Source organism: Ochotona curzoniae, unplaced genomic scaffold (assembly GCF_017591425.1).
Source record: "Ochotona curzoniae isolate NIBS_2020 unplaced genomic scaffold, NIBS_Ocur_1.0 contig_2754, whole genome shotgun sequence".
NCBI lineage: Eukaryota > Metazoa > Chordata > Mammalia > Lagomorpha > Ochotonidae > Ochotona > Ochotona curzoniae.
In genome coordinates this window covers 1,734,825-1,751,586 of record NW_024465582.1, presented here as the reverse complement: position 1 = coordinate 1,751,586, position 16,762 = coordinate 1,734,825, and the positions used below count along the sequence as shown (strand labels likewise).

At 46.7% G+C, this 16,762-nt stretch overlaps 1 protein-coding gene across 1 annotated transcript in view; it reads right to left on the bottom strand.

Moving 5' to 3' along the window:
- Window positions 1–16,762, bottom strand: part of ADAMTS16 (ADAM metallopeptidase with thrombospondin type 1 motif 16) — an 88,189-nt gene that overhangs the window by 57,561 nt on the left and 13,866 nt on the right. Inside the window, exons 4-7 of the mRNA XM_040977319.1 lie at window positions 5,275–5,527; window positions 3,987–4,186; window positions 3,114–3,197; window positions 842–1,001 (exon numbers count right to left, since the gene is read on the bottom strand). Of these exons, the coding sequence (XP_040833253.1) occupies window positions 842–1,001; window positions 3,114–3,197; window positions 3,987–4,186; window positions 5,275–5,527 (697 nt within the window). The remainder of the gene's footprint in view (window positions 1–841; window positions 1,002–3,113; window positions 3,198–3,986; window positions 4,187–5,274; window positions 5,528–16,762) is intronic.

Here is a 16,762-nt window from a genome sequence, read left to right as displayed (position 1 = left end):
GTTTCCAAGAGACTCCCTGTCCAGGGTTTTCACTGCAGGCTGACCACATAGGCCTCGTTTGCCCAGTGTCCCCCAACCTCCAGTCTCTTGGAAGGAAACAGGTGATAAGGTTCAATTTTGCTGCTTGCACAGGCTATTTAGGCAGACAAGGCACTTCTTTGAGCCTGGGGTTCTGGATGCACAGAGGCCAGCCAAGAGCCAGCCTTGCCATCAGGCCTTCCAAGATCAAGCATCCAGGGTGCTATGTTAACTTGGTCCTGTACAACAAGACTGACCTCTGCTAATGGATTCCTAAAGGAAAGCTTTTATGATAAAAAAAAATTCCCAAGAACTTGTAGAGAAATAAAAAGGGGAAAAATGGCTATCTGGGTACTGGGAAGTACGAAAATGTTTTACACTGACCACTCGAGAAAACACTGCGTGTTGCCTCTCAGTTGTGCACAGCTCTTCAACATCCTGAACACCAGGGGTGAGACATTTACAGGGAGATGACAAAATGGGAAATGTTATAATATTTCTGCACATTAATGCTTGTACTATTTTGCCACACAGTGAGACACACTTGATCCCATCTATCCCATTCTCACAAATGCTAGAAAAAATTGAACAAAAGAATTATCTGCATGTTCTTTGAAATAGGAATTCTTGAATTGTGTGGATGTTTTCCTTGCTCAGTATTCACTTCTGATGAACAAAGTTAACTCTCATGCTTAAAGTTCACGCAGGGGTGTGAGTCTGTGCTTTACAAATCTTTTTGTTATTATTGAACAACAGAAAAAATGCCACCCATTAGAGGGGCACATCCCACACGCAGCCCTTAAAACTCCCTGAAGGCTTTTACCCAAGGTGTCACAAGGCGCATTCTTCCAGGAACATATGTCTAGGCCAGTCAGCAAGATGGCATGATCATGTCGCGTCCCGTCTTTCCCCATCAATCCAGATTGCCACTGACAGAAGCTACTCAAAGTGTGGTCTGCGTGATGAGTTATCACCAGTCCTGGCTGTGAACAGACCGCGGCCCCCATGGGAAGGGAATAAAAGCATGTTACAAGGCATTGTCATCACAGGAACTGTCCCTGACGAACTTCAAGGACAGCCATGGACTTGAAGCGCATAAGCTGATATGTGCGTTTATGGGTGAAAATTCAGTGGAGGGTATATCATCAGTACATGTGGACACATTCATGCCTTCCCCAGCCCTCTGCATAAACAATTGGGATGCATCTGACTCCGACTGGATGTTCAATGACTCAATAATGACATTTTATTCATACAATCTGTTTTTAAGTAAAAAGTTTCAAATTAAATAAAGCAACAATCATTCATAGATGGTTTTGCATGAACATAAATATATCTAGACACGTTCCTTGCAGAATCAAACTGGACAACTGCAACTTTCAATGAATGCTTCTCTCAATATTTGTTATCCAGTGTTAAGTAAGTTTCCATCCAGTTTGTAAAACTTTATCTCTAGAAAGTGAAAGCCAACTAGAAGGAACCAACAAAGAAAATCCCAAACTTCATCTTTACAGACCAAGCTCTGACTGAGCAACTGTGAAGTGACGTAGCAGAAAGTAGAATCTCAGAGCCCTTGGGAACACAGGGGTTTGGAGAGTGGCAGAACACCACCAGAAAGGCCCAGGCTGTGTTGTCCAGGCCTTGCTGGCAGGAATGCTGGACTTGTCCATGCATTGTCAGAGAAGAGTGGAACGGCTCAACTTCAGAGCCTCACTTCATTAAAGGTATTTTCTGCTAGTGTGTCTACTTAAATGTTTGACTCCCGCTCAGCGTGCATTCTCCTTAAATGTTGATTCTGTCAGTTCCAGAGAGTCAGATACACCTAAGCCGAAGGCTGGATTTAAACACCAAGCATGCCTTACATTCCGCAGCTGGAAATCTCCAGGAAAACTGCATTAATTAAAGCTAACACAGGTGTACGATCAAACGGTAACCTCGCTTATTCTTTGCAGCTTGGATGAATTCCAGGGTGAGAGCATTTTAATACAAGGAATGATTAACCTGTCACCTGAGATGTCCTACTTGCGAGGCACCCTGTCCCAACCACACACTCACACAAAACACAATGAGTGAAGAGTCCCCTGACCAGTGAGGCGAGGAAGAGTCCTGCATGTGCCCAATTCCACCTGCACGCAGAACGAGAGGCATCCCACAGCCAGTGTCTAAGCCTGTCCTAATTCTTACGAAAGAGTTCAATTACTATCTATGAGTGCTTTGTTATAAAGAAGAAGTCTCTGGCTGATAGGGCCCTCAGAAGATGTTAGCCAGGGTGGAAGAGAACGTAGGCGCCCAACCAGAGTCCACCGCCCACCACTGGTGATCAGCTGCGGGCTGCACAGAAGGGGAAACCTTCACAGCTAGGGCTGCCCACCGCCCCCATTCCTGTTGCAGCGAGTGGTCCACACTCACCCTCCTTGTGCACTGAGGGGTGTTTCTGCCACCCCCACCCTGGGAGGTCTAAAATGGAGGCAACTCCTGCCACCAAGATCATAATTGGGTCTTGGTCTGCAGAGAGAGCGACATGATCAACATTCTAAAATGCCTACAAAAATAAAATCTGAGAAGGAAGGCTCTGAGGGCCAGTGCCATCTGTTTAAGGAGTAGGAGGCAACAGGACAGGGATGCAGGGCCAGTGCCATCTGCTCGAGGAGTGGGAGGCAACAGGACACGGGTGCAGGGCCAGTGCCATCTGCTCGAGGAGTGGGAGGCAACAGGACACGGGTGCAGGGCCAGTGCCATCTGCTCGAGGAGTGGGAGGCAACAGGACACGGGTGCAGGGCCAACACGTGGTTCTAACCACAAACACATAAGTAGCAGCAAGCATCTTGCACCTGGTGGTGACGGAAGATACGTTAGGGTTTTTGGTATGCTTCCCACACACAGAAGGAAGGCCACTTTTCCATCCCTACTTCTGTATAAGCCACCAAAAAGCAATTTCTTACTATCTTTGATGGAATATAATTTTTTAAAATGAAAAATAAATTCATAGCATGAGTCACAAAATTTGAAATCATTTTGTCTCCCAAAAAAGGAGAATCAGGAGTAAACACATTAAAGGGAAAAATGCAAAACTATTGGTTTCCAGGACAGAATACCTGTTCATCTTCCAAAAGAATCAGGCCTACAATTGCAATGTTGATGTTTCCTCCTATTGTCCCATCCTTGAATAACGCCGACACCTGAAACGGACAGAACTCACTTCAGCCTTGTGTGACGACGTTTACCTTGCCCACTGCTGAGGCCAGGGGTCCCCTTGCCCTTCAGGGGTGGAGGACCGCTTACTTAGAGCATCTCACGAGCTCACAGGAATTCACAGAAGTGGTCAGATTGTTATTCTCTCATTCTTTAAATGTCTAAAAATGGCTCTTTTGGTTTGGACATAGTAAAGCCAAAATTATCACTGATAAAATATTTTTCAGCTGAGATCTGAATCTGCAGATGAAAAGTAGAATGTGAAACAGGCACACACGCGTGCACACATTCAATTCTAGGCAGTGACACAGGCGGCTCCAGAAGGAGGCTGGCCCACGCGTGCACACATTCAGTTCTAGGCAGTGACACAGGCGGCTCCAGTGAGGAGGCTGGCCCACACGTGTGCTCACATTCAATTCTGGGCAGTGACACAGGCGGCTCCAGTGAGGAGGCTGGCCCACGCGTGTACACACATTCAATTCTGGGCAGTGACACAGGCGGCTCCAGTGAGGAGGCTGGCCCACGCGTGTACACACATTCAATTCTGGGCAGTGACACAGGCGGCTCCAGTGAGGAGGCTGGCCCACGCGTGTACACACATTCAATTCTGGGCAGTGACACAGGCGGCTCCAGTGAGGAGGCTGGCCCACGCGTGTGCACACATTCAATTCTGGGCAGTGACACAGGCGGCTCCAGTGAGGAGGCTGGCCCACGCGTGTGCACACATTCAATTCTGGGCAGTGACACAGGCGGCTCCAGAGGGAGGCTGGCCCTACCATGTTAAGTATTGTGAGCACATAGGTGGTGATATTTTCATGGCCATGGTTTTGCATCATCCTCTTGTCAACCACCACCAATGTCTCCACATTCAGTTCTTCATTTTTATGGGACTTCAGGAGAGAGCGTTTATGCCGAAAGCAAGAGTTATATTCATCAGGCAGGATGAACAGGTCTTCTCTGGGAGGCTGGGGCATATCTATGGGAGACAGACAGAAAGCAAGTTACAGCAAATGCCATCACACAGAACCAGTGGGCTGACGCATCCTCAGAGGCTTGGCCTCAAAACCCAGTGCTCCCGATCCAAGTCATATAAGTTCACGAGAAAGCAATGAAGCTGATGACTACAGGAAAGGACAACAGTGGCTGGCACCGTCTTGGTGTTGAAGATTTCTGCCGGCCTGACCGTTTTTGGAGCTGATTCCCACTTGCGCATTATTTCAAGTGGATCATCAGATGTCTGAAGAAGATCCCCTTCAGCTCCGATTCCTCGTAAGCACCATACATATTTACTTAATTCAATTAGAGAACAGAAAATATCCTATCCTCTTGGAGCCTAGGAATGCAACACTGCAGCCTGCAGTGATGGTGGCCCACTGTTCTCGTTCCACCAACTTAGACTCTGTACTCTTGAGCACACAGTTCAGGCACCACATGAGCACTGATAACTGATTGGTCTTTAATCTTTGCTTGTTAAGCTACCAAATGATTTCCCACACTCTCTTGATCACCAAATTCCTGAGCTGCATCACGCCCACTGCTCTGCAAGGGCACTGGGGGTGACAGGCTCCTTGGAGGCAGGTACAGCCCAGGAATGCCTGGGGGCCAAGCGCAGAAAACACACATCATAAAACACAAATAAACTTTCATGAGATCCTGGTGATACATGGTAGATCAGCTAAGTCATGCCTACTCTGCCCTTTTGATGTGGTAAAGCACATTGCATCTAAATAAATGACCTCAGCAGGACCTCCAAAATACAGGACTACTGAGCAGAGGGGCCAAGGCCCTCTGTGCCTCTGAGCAGAGTCATTCAATCCGCCCAGGGAACAGACCTTGACGGGGAAAAAAAGGTTTAGTGCTGTCTGTCTGTCACCCACCACGCAGGGTGCTGGGCACTGAACTCGGTCAGTGGCCCCTCTCAGGTCACTACTGGAACTTAGCAGTGACCCCAAGTCTCAACTTACCAGCCAGCATGGGCTGGAGAACCAGCGAACTAAGTATCTCCCACTGGCTTAGAAAACCATCCAGATCATTCGGCACACACAGAAAATCGCCCTTACATACATTTCTTGCGTCTTCCACAGAAATGCCGCTTTCCGGGGAGCCCCAGGTGAAGGCTGCGTGAGGGCGGACTGGGCCGCTCCCAGGCGCTGGTGCTCAGCAGCACCTGGCTGGCCCTGGGAGCTGGGGCCAAGGATCTCTTGTACAGCACGTGGGAGGGAGGGCCGCCCTCGGCAGAGCTGCTGGCCTGGCCGGCCAGGTGCGGAGGCACAGGCTTGAGGAAGTAATCTGCATCTTCTGTCCGGATCATGCCTGACTGGGGGGAGCACAGAGCAAGGGAGACAGGGTTACACTCTTGCTTGGGGGGCAGCTGTTCCCCAGCCCGCCTGACTCCTCATTCGCTCCTTCGCTGCGAAAGGGCTCAGACTGGACCTGGAGGCTGCATGGGCAAGCAGGAAAGGCCTCCCAGACACTTCTGCTGAGCACTCCAGTGGGGCTTCTGGAATGAAGAGACCTGGCAACCTACCAGCCTGAGTTCACTTAAACCGAAAGGCACAGCACAAGCAGGGGCCACAGCTGTGAGGATCGGGGCTGGGAGGGCCAGGTGCAGATACAAGGCAAGAGCCCTAACAGATTCCTGAAAGAACTTTCACACGAGAATAAAATGAGATACTTTCTGGAGAAGTATAGTTTTACAAAATTAAAGCACGAGAGAGCATGAGTAAATTTATATCAGGAACCAGGAAGGTCTTTCCAAGTAAGACATAGAAAGAAACAGAAATAAAGGGCTTTATAAAACTGCCCAAAATATCCGCACAGCATAACAGACCAAGAGCAAAAACAGCATTTAAGAAAACATTGTTAGGCAAAATTGTGTGTCTTTTTAAAAAATGTTTTAGAATGAAAGCATTTTAAAGCTGGATAGTAAGACTGTGGGTAAACATGAGGACAAACAAGTTGAGCCCTCCCTCAGGGGGCACAGGCCAGGGGTACAGCTGAGCCCATCCAAAGGGGCACGGCCAGGGGTAGAGCTGAGCCCACCCTTAGGGGCATGGCCAGGGCACAGCTGAGCCCACCCTCAGGGGCATTGGCCAGGGATATAGCTGAGCCCACCCTCAGGGGCACAGGCCAGGGCACAGCTGAGCCCACCCTCAGGGGCATGGCCAGGGGTACAGCTGAACCCACCCTCAGGGGCATGGCCAGGGGTACAGCTGAACCCACTCTCAGGGGCACGGGCCATGTCTACAGCTGAACCCACTCTCAGGGGCAAGAGCCAGGGCACAGCTGAGCCCACTCTCAGGGGCAAGGCCAGGGCACAGCTGAGCCCACTCTCAGGGGCACGGGCCAGGGCACAGCTGAGCCCACTCTCAGGGGCACGGGCCAGGGCACAGCTGAGCCCACTCTCAGGGGCAAAGGCCAGGGCACAGCTGAGCCCACTCTCAGGGGCAAAGGCCAGGGCACAGCTGAGCCCACTCTCATGGGCAAGGGCTAGGGCACAGCTGAGCCCACTCTCAGGGGCAAGGGCTAGGGCACAGCTGAGCCCACTCTCAGGGGCAAGGGCCAGGGCACAGCTGAGCCCACTCTCAGGGGCAAGGGCCAGGGCACAGCTGAGCTCACTCTCAGGGGCACGGGCCAGGGCACAGCTGAGCTCACTCTCAGGGGCAAGGGACAGGGCACAACTGAGCTCACTCTCAGGGGCAAGGGCCAGGGCACAGCTGAGCCCACTCTCATGGGCACGGGCCAGGGCACAGCTGAGTTCTAAGAATCTAACTTGTCTGGATCCCTGCTGAAACATCTGTCAGCACTGCTTCCATATTGATCAATACATGTGACTATAGATTATAACATTAATTATAATAAAAAACAGCAATTAATACATGAAATAAAAAGCAGCAGCAATGGAAATGAACTCTGGTAGTTTTTTAGAGTATAGCCATAGAGTGGGAGATCATTAAATATTGACCAGTTATATATCCATATAATCACAGGTACTATTATTATTTTTTTAGTTCCTGAGACTGTGGTCCATATTTTCCATATACAACATATTTACCATCCTCAGTGATTGCAGGAAGCAAGAATTACTGGTGGGTTCAGAGAGAGAAGGGGGCTGCTGAAGTCACATTTTCAGGGTCATGTGGCTTGCAAATAATGTCAGGGCTGAACAAAACGAACATAACCATAGGACCTGAAGCTCAGTGTTTTTGCAAAGCTTTCTGAAAGTGTTACATTCTTAAGGTCAATAACAGAGTATGCAGTGGAATTCCGATCATATCCACCTTAAAAATTGTATGTCCACACAGAATGTTCCAGGAAGGTTGATGAAAAATTATTGATGGCAGATTGTTTTCCAGGAGAGAAAATCAAGGAGAAGAGGTGCAAATTGGGAAATTACACTTCAGTTTTACAGCTTTCTGCATGATTCAAGTATTAAAAGTCTGTGTTCATCCATCCGTTAAGTGGCACTGCTGGGGTGCAGAGTTACAGCTGGACCTTTAAAACCTTGTCAATGCCGAAATGATATCATATGGAGGACAAAAGAACATCCAAGGATCATTTAGACCCCAACTGTCAAGGTTGTGCCAAGCTTCTTCAAAGGCATTTGGATAACTTAGTGTATTAATGAGTTAGACACTCATTAATTCCTGGGAGTCACTTGCTGCAATCTGGCTGTGTTTGCAGGAGCCCCCCTGACTCTCCTTGGTGACCTGAGGGGGAGACGTCCCTGGATGCAAGGCTTGCATGCTTGCTGAGGCCTCGGGCTGTGGAGGGGGAGTCTTTGTGTACTGTAGGATGATTCCTTAGAGAAGCATGTCTGAGACCTGGGCACGTAGCCAAAGGCAACCCTGGGAGAAAGGAGGGCTAGGAAAGGCAAATGGCAAAGAAAGGCAGAAAGGCTGGTCATCCCATCGGCCACTGCCTTGTCCATTGCTGCTGGCAGGAGGGAAGGGAGGGTAAGCTATCAGAAAAGCTGTCAGCATCGTGGGGGTGGACCTCCTGGGGCCCGGATACCACCAGCAATGAGAATGTGAAATGCTTGGAATTTATGTCCTAGGTAGAAGAGGAGGAGGGAGACAGGCAACCTTCCCTCCTCTGTTCTACAGGAAAGACTGGGCCGTGTTTCTGACCTTCTAAAGCTACCAATTAAAGGAGGGGCACATTTTATAGTTCTACCATGAATAGCTAAGTTTGGAATGAAATAATAGCTAAAGTAAGTTTGGTTTCCTCCTTTTTGCATTTGAACTAAGTCAGTACCAGCATAAATCCTCATCAATGCCTTTAATTTTGTGTACTTGCCAAATAGTTTTTTTTAAACACCAATGAAACAAACTAAAGAAGGAAAAAACTTTGTTTTCAAAACACTTTTCTGATGCACAAATAATCCTTGCTTTTCAAAGCCCTTCTAAGAGCCCCTTAAGAATCCGGAATAAAAGCTATTCAGCACCTCTCCAGCCAGCCCCTCCACAGATGAGAAGAGGGCCGCAGGAGTCCCACAGGGCAGCGTTTTCCAGCCAGCTGCGTGACTTGCCATGATTCACTGAGCTTTTCTTCAAAAGGTTTCTAAAGTTATTAATATGGAGAACAGATTTCATATACTTGATAGATACCATTCCAGGAACACAAGGACACATCCCTCCTCCGTCTTGTCCTTCCTTCCCTGCTCTGCTCTGCTCTGCTCTCTTAGCTTGCTAATGGAAGCATGTTCTTAACCACTTCCCAATCACCGTTTTATGCTGTTCTAAAGAAGAGTTTCTCAAGTAAAAGTAGAAAGATCATTGCTTTATTTCATTGTGTAGGAAGTACCTATAGCTATCACAATGGCCACTTACCATGAGCTTGTAGTTGGCAACTTATTTAAAAGACTTTTTTTTCCTTATCAAAGTTTTTGTTTTACTTAATCAGGAGTAGTTGTTGTAAACTAATATTTTTAAAGATTTATTTATTTTTTTATTTGAAAGGCAAATTAATAGAGGGTATAGAGAGATACTTAGAGAAAGTTATCTTCCATCTGCTGGTTCACTCCCCAAATGGCCACAATGGTCAGAGCTGAGTTGATCCAAAGCCAGGAGACAGGAACTTCTACTGGGTCTCCCTTGGGGATTCAGGGGCCCGAGGACTTGAACCATCCTGTGCTGCTTTCCTACTCCGTAAGTGGGGGGCTGAATCAGAAGTGAAGCAGCTAGAACTTGAACCAGGACCCGTGTGTAATACTGGCAGTGCAGAGGATTCACTTGCTGAGCCATCGTGACGTCCAGAGCACACCTGCCCATGATCCACAGTTAACTGCAGGATCCACAGATTGTGGACCAGATTTCAGAAAAGCCAACATCTGGGGCTGGCACTATGGCATGGCAAACACAGCTGCTGGCTGTAATTCCAGCCCAGGAGCCCATGGGGGAGTAGGCTCCTGTCCTGGATGCTGGACTTCCAATCCAGTTTCCTGCCAAGGACCTGAGAAAAGCAACAGCAGCTGGCCCAAGTACACAGGTACTTCCCATCCATCTGGAAAACCTGGGTGAAGTTCCTGGCTCCTGCCTGACCCAGTGCTGATGTTTGTGGCATTTGAAGATGTAACCAGCATGTGGAAACTTGCTCTCTCTCTCTCATTCCCTCCTTGTTCGTAACTTTCAAAAGAAATATATTTAAAAAAAAAAAAAAAGAAAGAAAAGACAAACCAACATCCTTAAGGTACTATGCGTAGCTCTCTGGGGACTTGCGTCTCTCTCATGGTTAATTCTGTGTTTTTTTTACACTGGGAAATTTCCGTGGACTATAGATTCACAAATGGCCTCAAGTCACAGTCAGTGACTCAGGAAGGGCCAGGACGAATCTCAGCACATTCTTCAACTTTGAAGTCACAAGTTCGCTTTCTCCACCTTCCTCCTGCATCCTGGAGCATGACAGCTTTCCATTGAAATGGCTCCAGGCTTGTCCCTGGTAACAGACTCCACACACTGTCATGAAGACAATGTGAGTCGGCCATCAATAAACACTGTGAAGAAGTCATGGGACTTGATTATCCCTTACAACTCCCAAGGCGTTTCATTTCTGTTTTTTATCTGAAGTGTGATCATATGGAAAATAATCCGATAATTCTAGGTCTTTTTAGTTATATTTATGGAACATTGGACAACCACAACTTTCATCAAAAATAAACAAACAAGAAAAAACCTGTTTAATCAAACTGTTCTTGTATACCTTAGTGTCAAACATGGACCTGGTAGCAGAGCCAGTTCACCCCTTTTGTCTCCAACACAAAACTGTAAGAAGGCACAGTTCCTCCCTTAGCATGTGTGCCCAGAAACACACCAAGTCTTGTTGGATAATTACATGAAAATGTGATATTTTGAAAATTAAAATTCAGCTAACATCTGCTAAGAAGTTAAGTGAATCAGAAGATCCCTCTTCCTTTAGGGGCTTTTGTTTTCTAATTCCTCTCTACTACTCCTGGATAGGGCCTGCACTTTAATTCTCTGCCTTTAAGGGCAGTGGGACCAATGTGCTGGTCACAGGAATTATCCATCTTCTTAAACCCACATTAATGTAGGATTCTTACTTCAGTCATTCATTCAGAATTAAAGGTGACTCCAGTCACTCTCCTATTGCTTATCCACAGGTTCAAAGGACTAAAGCTTTGGACATTTTGGCTTAGACAAAGCTTCTGGCTGGAGTTCAATCTTATCAGTTATGATACGATTTGTATTATCATATTCTACCCAGGAGAGCTATCACAGTGATGCAAGTCACATCTCTAACATCTGAACACCTGCTGCTGGTACGTGGAAAGGATAAAGGAAAAGGCCACATCAGGGCTTGGGGAAAGACAGGCAGGATTCATCACAGACATACAAGGCTTGTATTAAGGAGACCAAACGTGTCCTTCCTCAACGGAGAAACTCCAACAAGTCGGTTTGCTTGTTGAACTCTGTCAATTCGTGACCTTGGCAGTGACTCACGTGGGTGACACACCAACTGCCTGCTCTCCTGATACCTGCCCACAAACAGCAAGAGATATCTGTGACACCTGAGCCATCAGCCAATCTGGCAAGAGACAAGCATCAGCAGAAAAGCTGAAGGAGGCTTTCAAAGTACAACCGAACAATGTGTGGTGTTCAGTCCTGGCACTTCCGAACTTCACGGCTGTGACTCGCAGCCGTTTCCTGAACCTACGTCGTGTCCCCTGTCAGAAACTGCAGCTCTTTTATTTATGTATTAAATTGTCTTAAAGACATCACTGAAGCTTCAAGGATACACCTTTCAGGCCTTGTGGTTAAAATCTGGGCAGTTCTCATATTTTTAGATTTTTAGCACCAAGTTAATTAACTGGAATATTAATTATCAAGACCCCTTGCCTTGCTGTATCATTTACTCTTTTTAAAAAAGACTTGTTTGTTTTTATTGGAAAGTCATATATACAAAGAGGAGAAGAGACAGAGAGGAAGATCTTCCATCTGCTGATTCACTCCCCACGGGGCCGCAATGACTGGCGCTGAGCCAATCCGAAGCCAGGAGCTAGGAGCTTCTTCTAGGTCTCCCATGCAGGTGCAGGGTCCCAAGGCTTGGAGCCATCCTTGAATGCCTTCCCAGGCCACAAGCAGGGAGCTGGATGGGAAGTGGGGCAGCCAGGACACCGGCGCCCACATGGGATCCCGGCACTTGCAGAGAGAGGAGTTAGCTGCTAGGCCATAGCGCTGAGCCTTCCGAGACACTTTTCATATGTGCATTTTATTCATGTTTGTCTGACTTCAAATCTTTCTTTGTGATTAATACATTTTGGTCATTCTTGATAATATTTTTGTATAAATGGAAAATAGACTTCTTTGGTGGTTCTCCCAGGTGCAAAATATAGATTGTCAAGGGTTTTATTTTTATCAGTAATTTCCAAACATGGATTAGTCAGTGAAACAATTAGATCTGGGAGAAAAGCAGTATGGCCGCAGATTTTAGGGTCTGCTCAGGGACCGACAAGTCATAAACTCATCCACTTTCCTCATAGTCATTATTTGAAAGCAGGTGGCTCAATATGTTGGTTGTGTCCTCTGTTCACACATTAGGAAATCTTAGCAACACGTTAGCTACAGTGTCCAATCACTTCTTGGCTGATAGCAGTATGCAAAGAAAAGACATACAATCCTAAGAAAAATGGCTTCAGCTTTTGACATCTGGATGAGAAAAGTTTCTGCCTGAGCTAATTACAATATAAAATGAGAAATATCTCTGGTAAAAGGGTGAAAAGTATTCACGTTGAACATGGGGAAATTCTACATCCTGAATGCATTGCTGATTAAAAATGAGGAAAATAAACAAGTTAAGCATTAACCCTGAGCATTAAAACAAAGTGTAATAACTGATGTTTAGAAACCAAACTTGTTAAAAAATAGATTCAGAATAAATGGACTAGTCGACAGCAAAACCAGTATTATTGTTAAACTGGGGAATTCCAGTAAATCTAAGATTTAGTTTTAGATAAAAGGGGTCCAGGCTGGGTGAATCACCCCCTGGTGTGCCTGCACCTCTTCCTGGAGTGTTTGGGGTGAAACCCTGTCTCAGCTTCCTGTCTGTCTTCATGCTTATGTGCTGGAAACAGCAGTGATGACCTTATCCTGAGCTCCTGCCAAAGAGTTCCTGGTCCTGGTACTTCGAGCAGGAAGAGCACAAGCCAGGTCACTCCAGGCTTCAAGCTGTAGAGTGATTTCCGTGTCTTGACACACAAGCAACTGTCAGCACCACGCTCTCCTGGGCTCTTTGGCATGGGGGACCTGCCCAGCCGCTTGTCCTGGCACCTCTCCTGGAGCCACTCTACTCCGGCCATTCTAGGGACAGCCAGCCTTGTTTTGGCCTCAGGGCTTCTCTCACACTTGCCTTTCTTCCTGGCAACCCCCATGTCCTCCTCTGATTGCTTCAGCTTTTCTCATCCTCCAGTTTGGAATAATGTGGCACAGACACACTTTCCGCCATGCCACTCTTCATAGTGGAGCAGAGATGAGATTTAAGCCCTGTGGCATATGCCAAGCCTGGCAGCAGCCAGCTGTGTGGTGTAAATTCCTAGGCCATCATGTGGGGGTTAGCTCTCTTTCTCTCCCTGTGTCCTGAGATCTAGTCTCAGTGCTCACAAACAGCTATTTCACACGGTTATGGTGCAGATTAATTATACACACTTTATAGGTAGAAAAATATTTCAGAGCCATTCATCAAAACCATAGCGTGTGTTTTAAGCATGAAGGCAGTGCATGGGAACGTTGATGAGAGGTGAGAAAACTGTGCAGAAGTCTGTGCGTGATGTCAAAAGACCAGGACGGTGTGGGAGTTACAGTATTGCCTGGGCTGACTTGGCCAAGCGGTCATCCACTGCAGCAAGGCAGAGCCAGGAGGAAGCCGGGGGAGCACATGTGTTTCTCATCAGAGGCCATGGGTCTCCAGGGTATTGTCACCTAAGTCTACACGCCATTGCTGAAATCATCCATGATTTTCCATACTCACTCAACCCACCCCAGTGTCCAAGCCAACGCTCCCCTTGCCTCTGAGCCCGGCTGCTGGCCTGAGGTAAAATCTGTGCTGAGTTCATCCAGTTGACACTTAGCTCACAGATCAGCTGTTTTCTCCATTTCATTTGGTCCCTGGAGATCCTTCTCTTTCTGACTGACCATCGTATTAAGATCTGGTCTTTCAGAATAGTACTTTCTCGGAGACAAGCTCCAGGACAGTCACATGTTTCCACCGTCATATTCACAATGACTGCATTCATCTAGTGACCACCACCCACGTCCATTCCTTTTCCCAAGTACTTCAGATCACATTATAACCCATTGTCCTTGGGAGATGAGCAGCTGTATTTCTGTAGGAAAAGAAATTAAGGCTTGAACAAGCCAAGCACCCATCAATGGACAAATGGGTGAAGGAAATGTGGTGCACCCATACAGCAGAATAGCCCTCAGCAAAGGAATGGCATAACATTTTAACTAACACTACAACATGAATGAGCCCCGGAATAGGAAGCTGAGGGAAGGAACCACCCAATAACGTGTGACTCCATTCCTATGAGATGTCCAGAAAACACAGAAGGCAGAGTGCGTCTGCTTGGCTGGCATAGGAACAGTGAATGACCATAGATGGCACGAGGGTTCTTACTGAGGTGACAGAACTGATCTATAATTGGGTTGTTGAGATCATTGGTCAACTCTATGTACTTATTATAAAAGTATTGAATGGCACTAACTTAAACTAAACTGAACTGATTGGTTTTGGTAAATTTATTCTCAATAGCATTAGAAATAAATTAGAAAATAAAACCAAGTCAGGCTCTGGGAATGAGACCAGCACGTCACAGGTTCAAGAATAGTGGCCCCCACTATGGCCATTCTTGTTCGGCCTCTTCAGCACACAGCTGGGTTGTGCTATCATTCTAGGAAGTGTCTGTGGCAGATGACGAAGTCGGCTAGCAGACTGGAAGGCTGATGGGAGGGTCAGACATCTCACAAAAAGACACAGACTAGAAGCAACAGCCTGCCTCCAGCCCCAAGTGTGGCTTGCACCCAACTCCCTCCTTTTCTGATTTAGGGGGAATGTTGCAGGGTTATGTAGAAGAATCTGTAAAAGCAGCTTGAGATTTGAAATCAGCTGACTCCCCGTAGCCTGCACACTGCCACCCATCTGGGCACCTGAAAGGGAAGGTGATGATGTGTGTTCAGGTGTGAGTTTCTAGCTATAGGCACACAATGGGAACTGTCCTGTAGGTGAGGCTTGACACACTCGGAGGACTTCCTAGAGATCCGGCCACTTTCCACAGGCCCATTGGTCACTACAAAACTTCCTGTCACAAGAATCATCTGAGAAGCTCCTCCTGACCCCAGCTATTCTGACTCAGCAGGTCCTGGGTAGGGCATGACAATGTGCCTGTTTAATAAGGTTCATACCCAGACATGCTGTATGTCATGGAGGCCAGGCCTGCACAACCATCCTCTGTGCCTTCCTCTTCGCCCCATTCCCTTCCCTTCCTTCCCCTCCTTTCCCCTCCCCTCTTTCGTTCATCCCCTCCACTCCCTCCCTTCTTTTTCCTCCACCCCTCCCTTCCTCCTCCTTCCCCTCTCTTCCTTTCCCCTCCTCTCCCCTCTTTCCCATCCCTTCCCCTCCCCTTCTCTCCCTTCCCTTCATTTCCTTGCCTTCCCTTCCCTTTCTCTCCCTCCCCTCCCATCCCCTGCTCTCCTCTCTCCCTCCCCTTCTTTCCCCTCCTCTCTTCCCACAACCACTATCAGAGAGCAGGAAAGACATCCCCCTTTGTGGAGAAATACAGTCCTATTGCCTTCTGTCCTATATTAACAGACTTTCTCAGGACTTGGTAAAACTGAAATTGTCTTACCTTGCATAAAATTGATATTAGGTATAATATTTTGTGATGCTAACTTGATAAATACAAAAATCAGTACCAAGTACAAGGATTCTCTTTTAAGTTAAGTGGAATAAATTTGAGACATGGCCTTTGTACCACAGGGATGGCCATTAAGTTATATATGTACAACTGTGCATTAGACTAATATATGCACCACCAAGGGCTATAACTCAGTAATACAATTATTAAGAAAAGAATTTCAAGATAGTTTTACTTCAGAAATTGCACTCTATGAGAACACATTTTTCTCACTGTCTTCCTTCACATCTGTAGACAAAAGTGCCAAGTTCTCTGCACCTGAGAGCACATGCTCCTGGGGCTCTCACCTTCCTGGTCGCCCTGGAACCAGCCTGCTCTGTTCTCATTCATGGCACACAGGAATCAGGCTGGTGTTTGCTTGCTTTTAAGTTTTGAATCAATGAAAGGAGCCTTAACAAGTTTAGATAAAAGTAAAAACTTGCATGATTCAGTAAATAAATTAGAACACAGATTCCAAGGAAATTGCTTTCCCGTTGAAGTCTCTCCACAGCCTGGGGTTAGGCTTGCAACCATTTCAAATAGGTAGGCACAGGAAATCCTTAGAAAAATTCCACCAAAAACAAAACATATTACTCATCCTTTCAGAAGGGCAGTAGCGAAAAGCTTCAGCAATTGAGGATCAGCAAGCCCCGTTTTACTAGAATCCAGAAACCTACATGCTATTTCCCAGTGGGTTACACATTGGGTAACTGGAGGAGACATGGGAAATGATGATGGACATGACATCCTCAAAAGTTTAAAAGTGGTGAACATGTAATTATGCTATAAATTTAGAATAATGATACTTACTGGTAAAAAGTATAAATTGTATTACTAGCCTTCTAAAGAAGAGATTTTCACTTGTACAAATACACACATATGCTACCTTGGCACTGCGATTATGGGAGCTTTCTCAAAGATCACCGCTCACCCTCTCAAGTCCTCCGCATACACTCCTCCTTTGCAATGAGACCTAGAACTGTGCTATAAATGCCTTGTTACTCTTTTGGCTCTTCATTCTGCAGTCCATCACCCTGTATTTTATTACCTAATGATGACCCACACAGGGGCTGCTTAGAATTCCCCTAGCTTCAGTTAGATAGCCTCTGCAAATAAAGACCGTTTATGGCTCATTTGGCTGCTGCA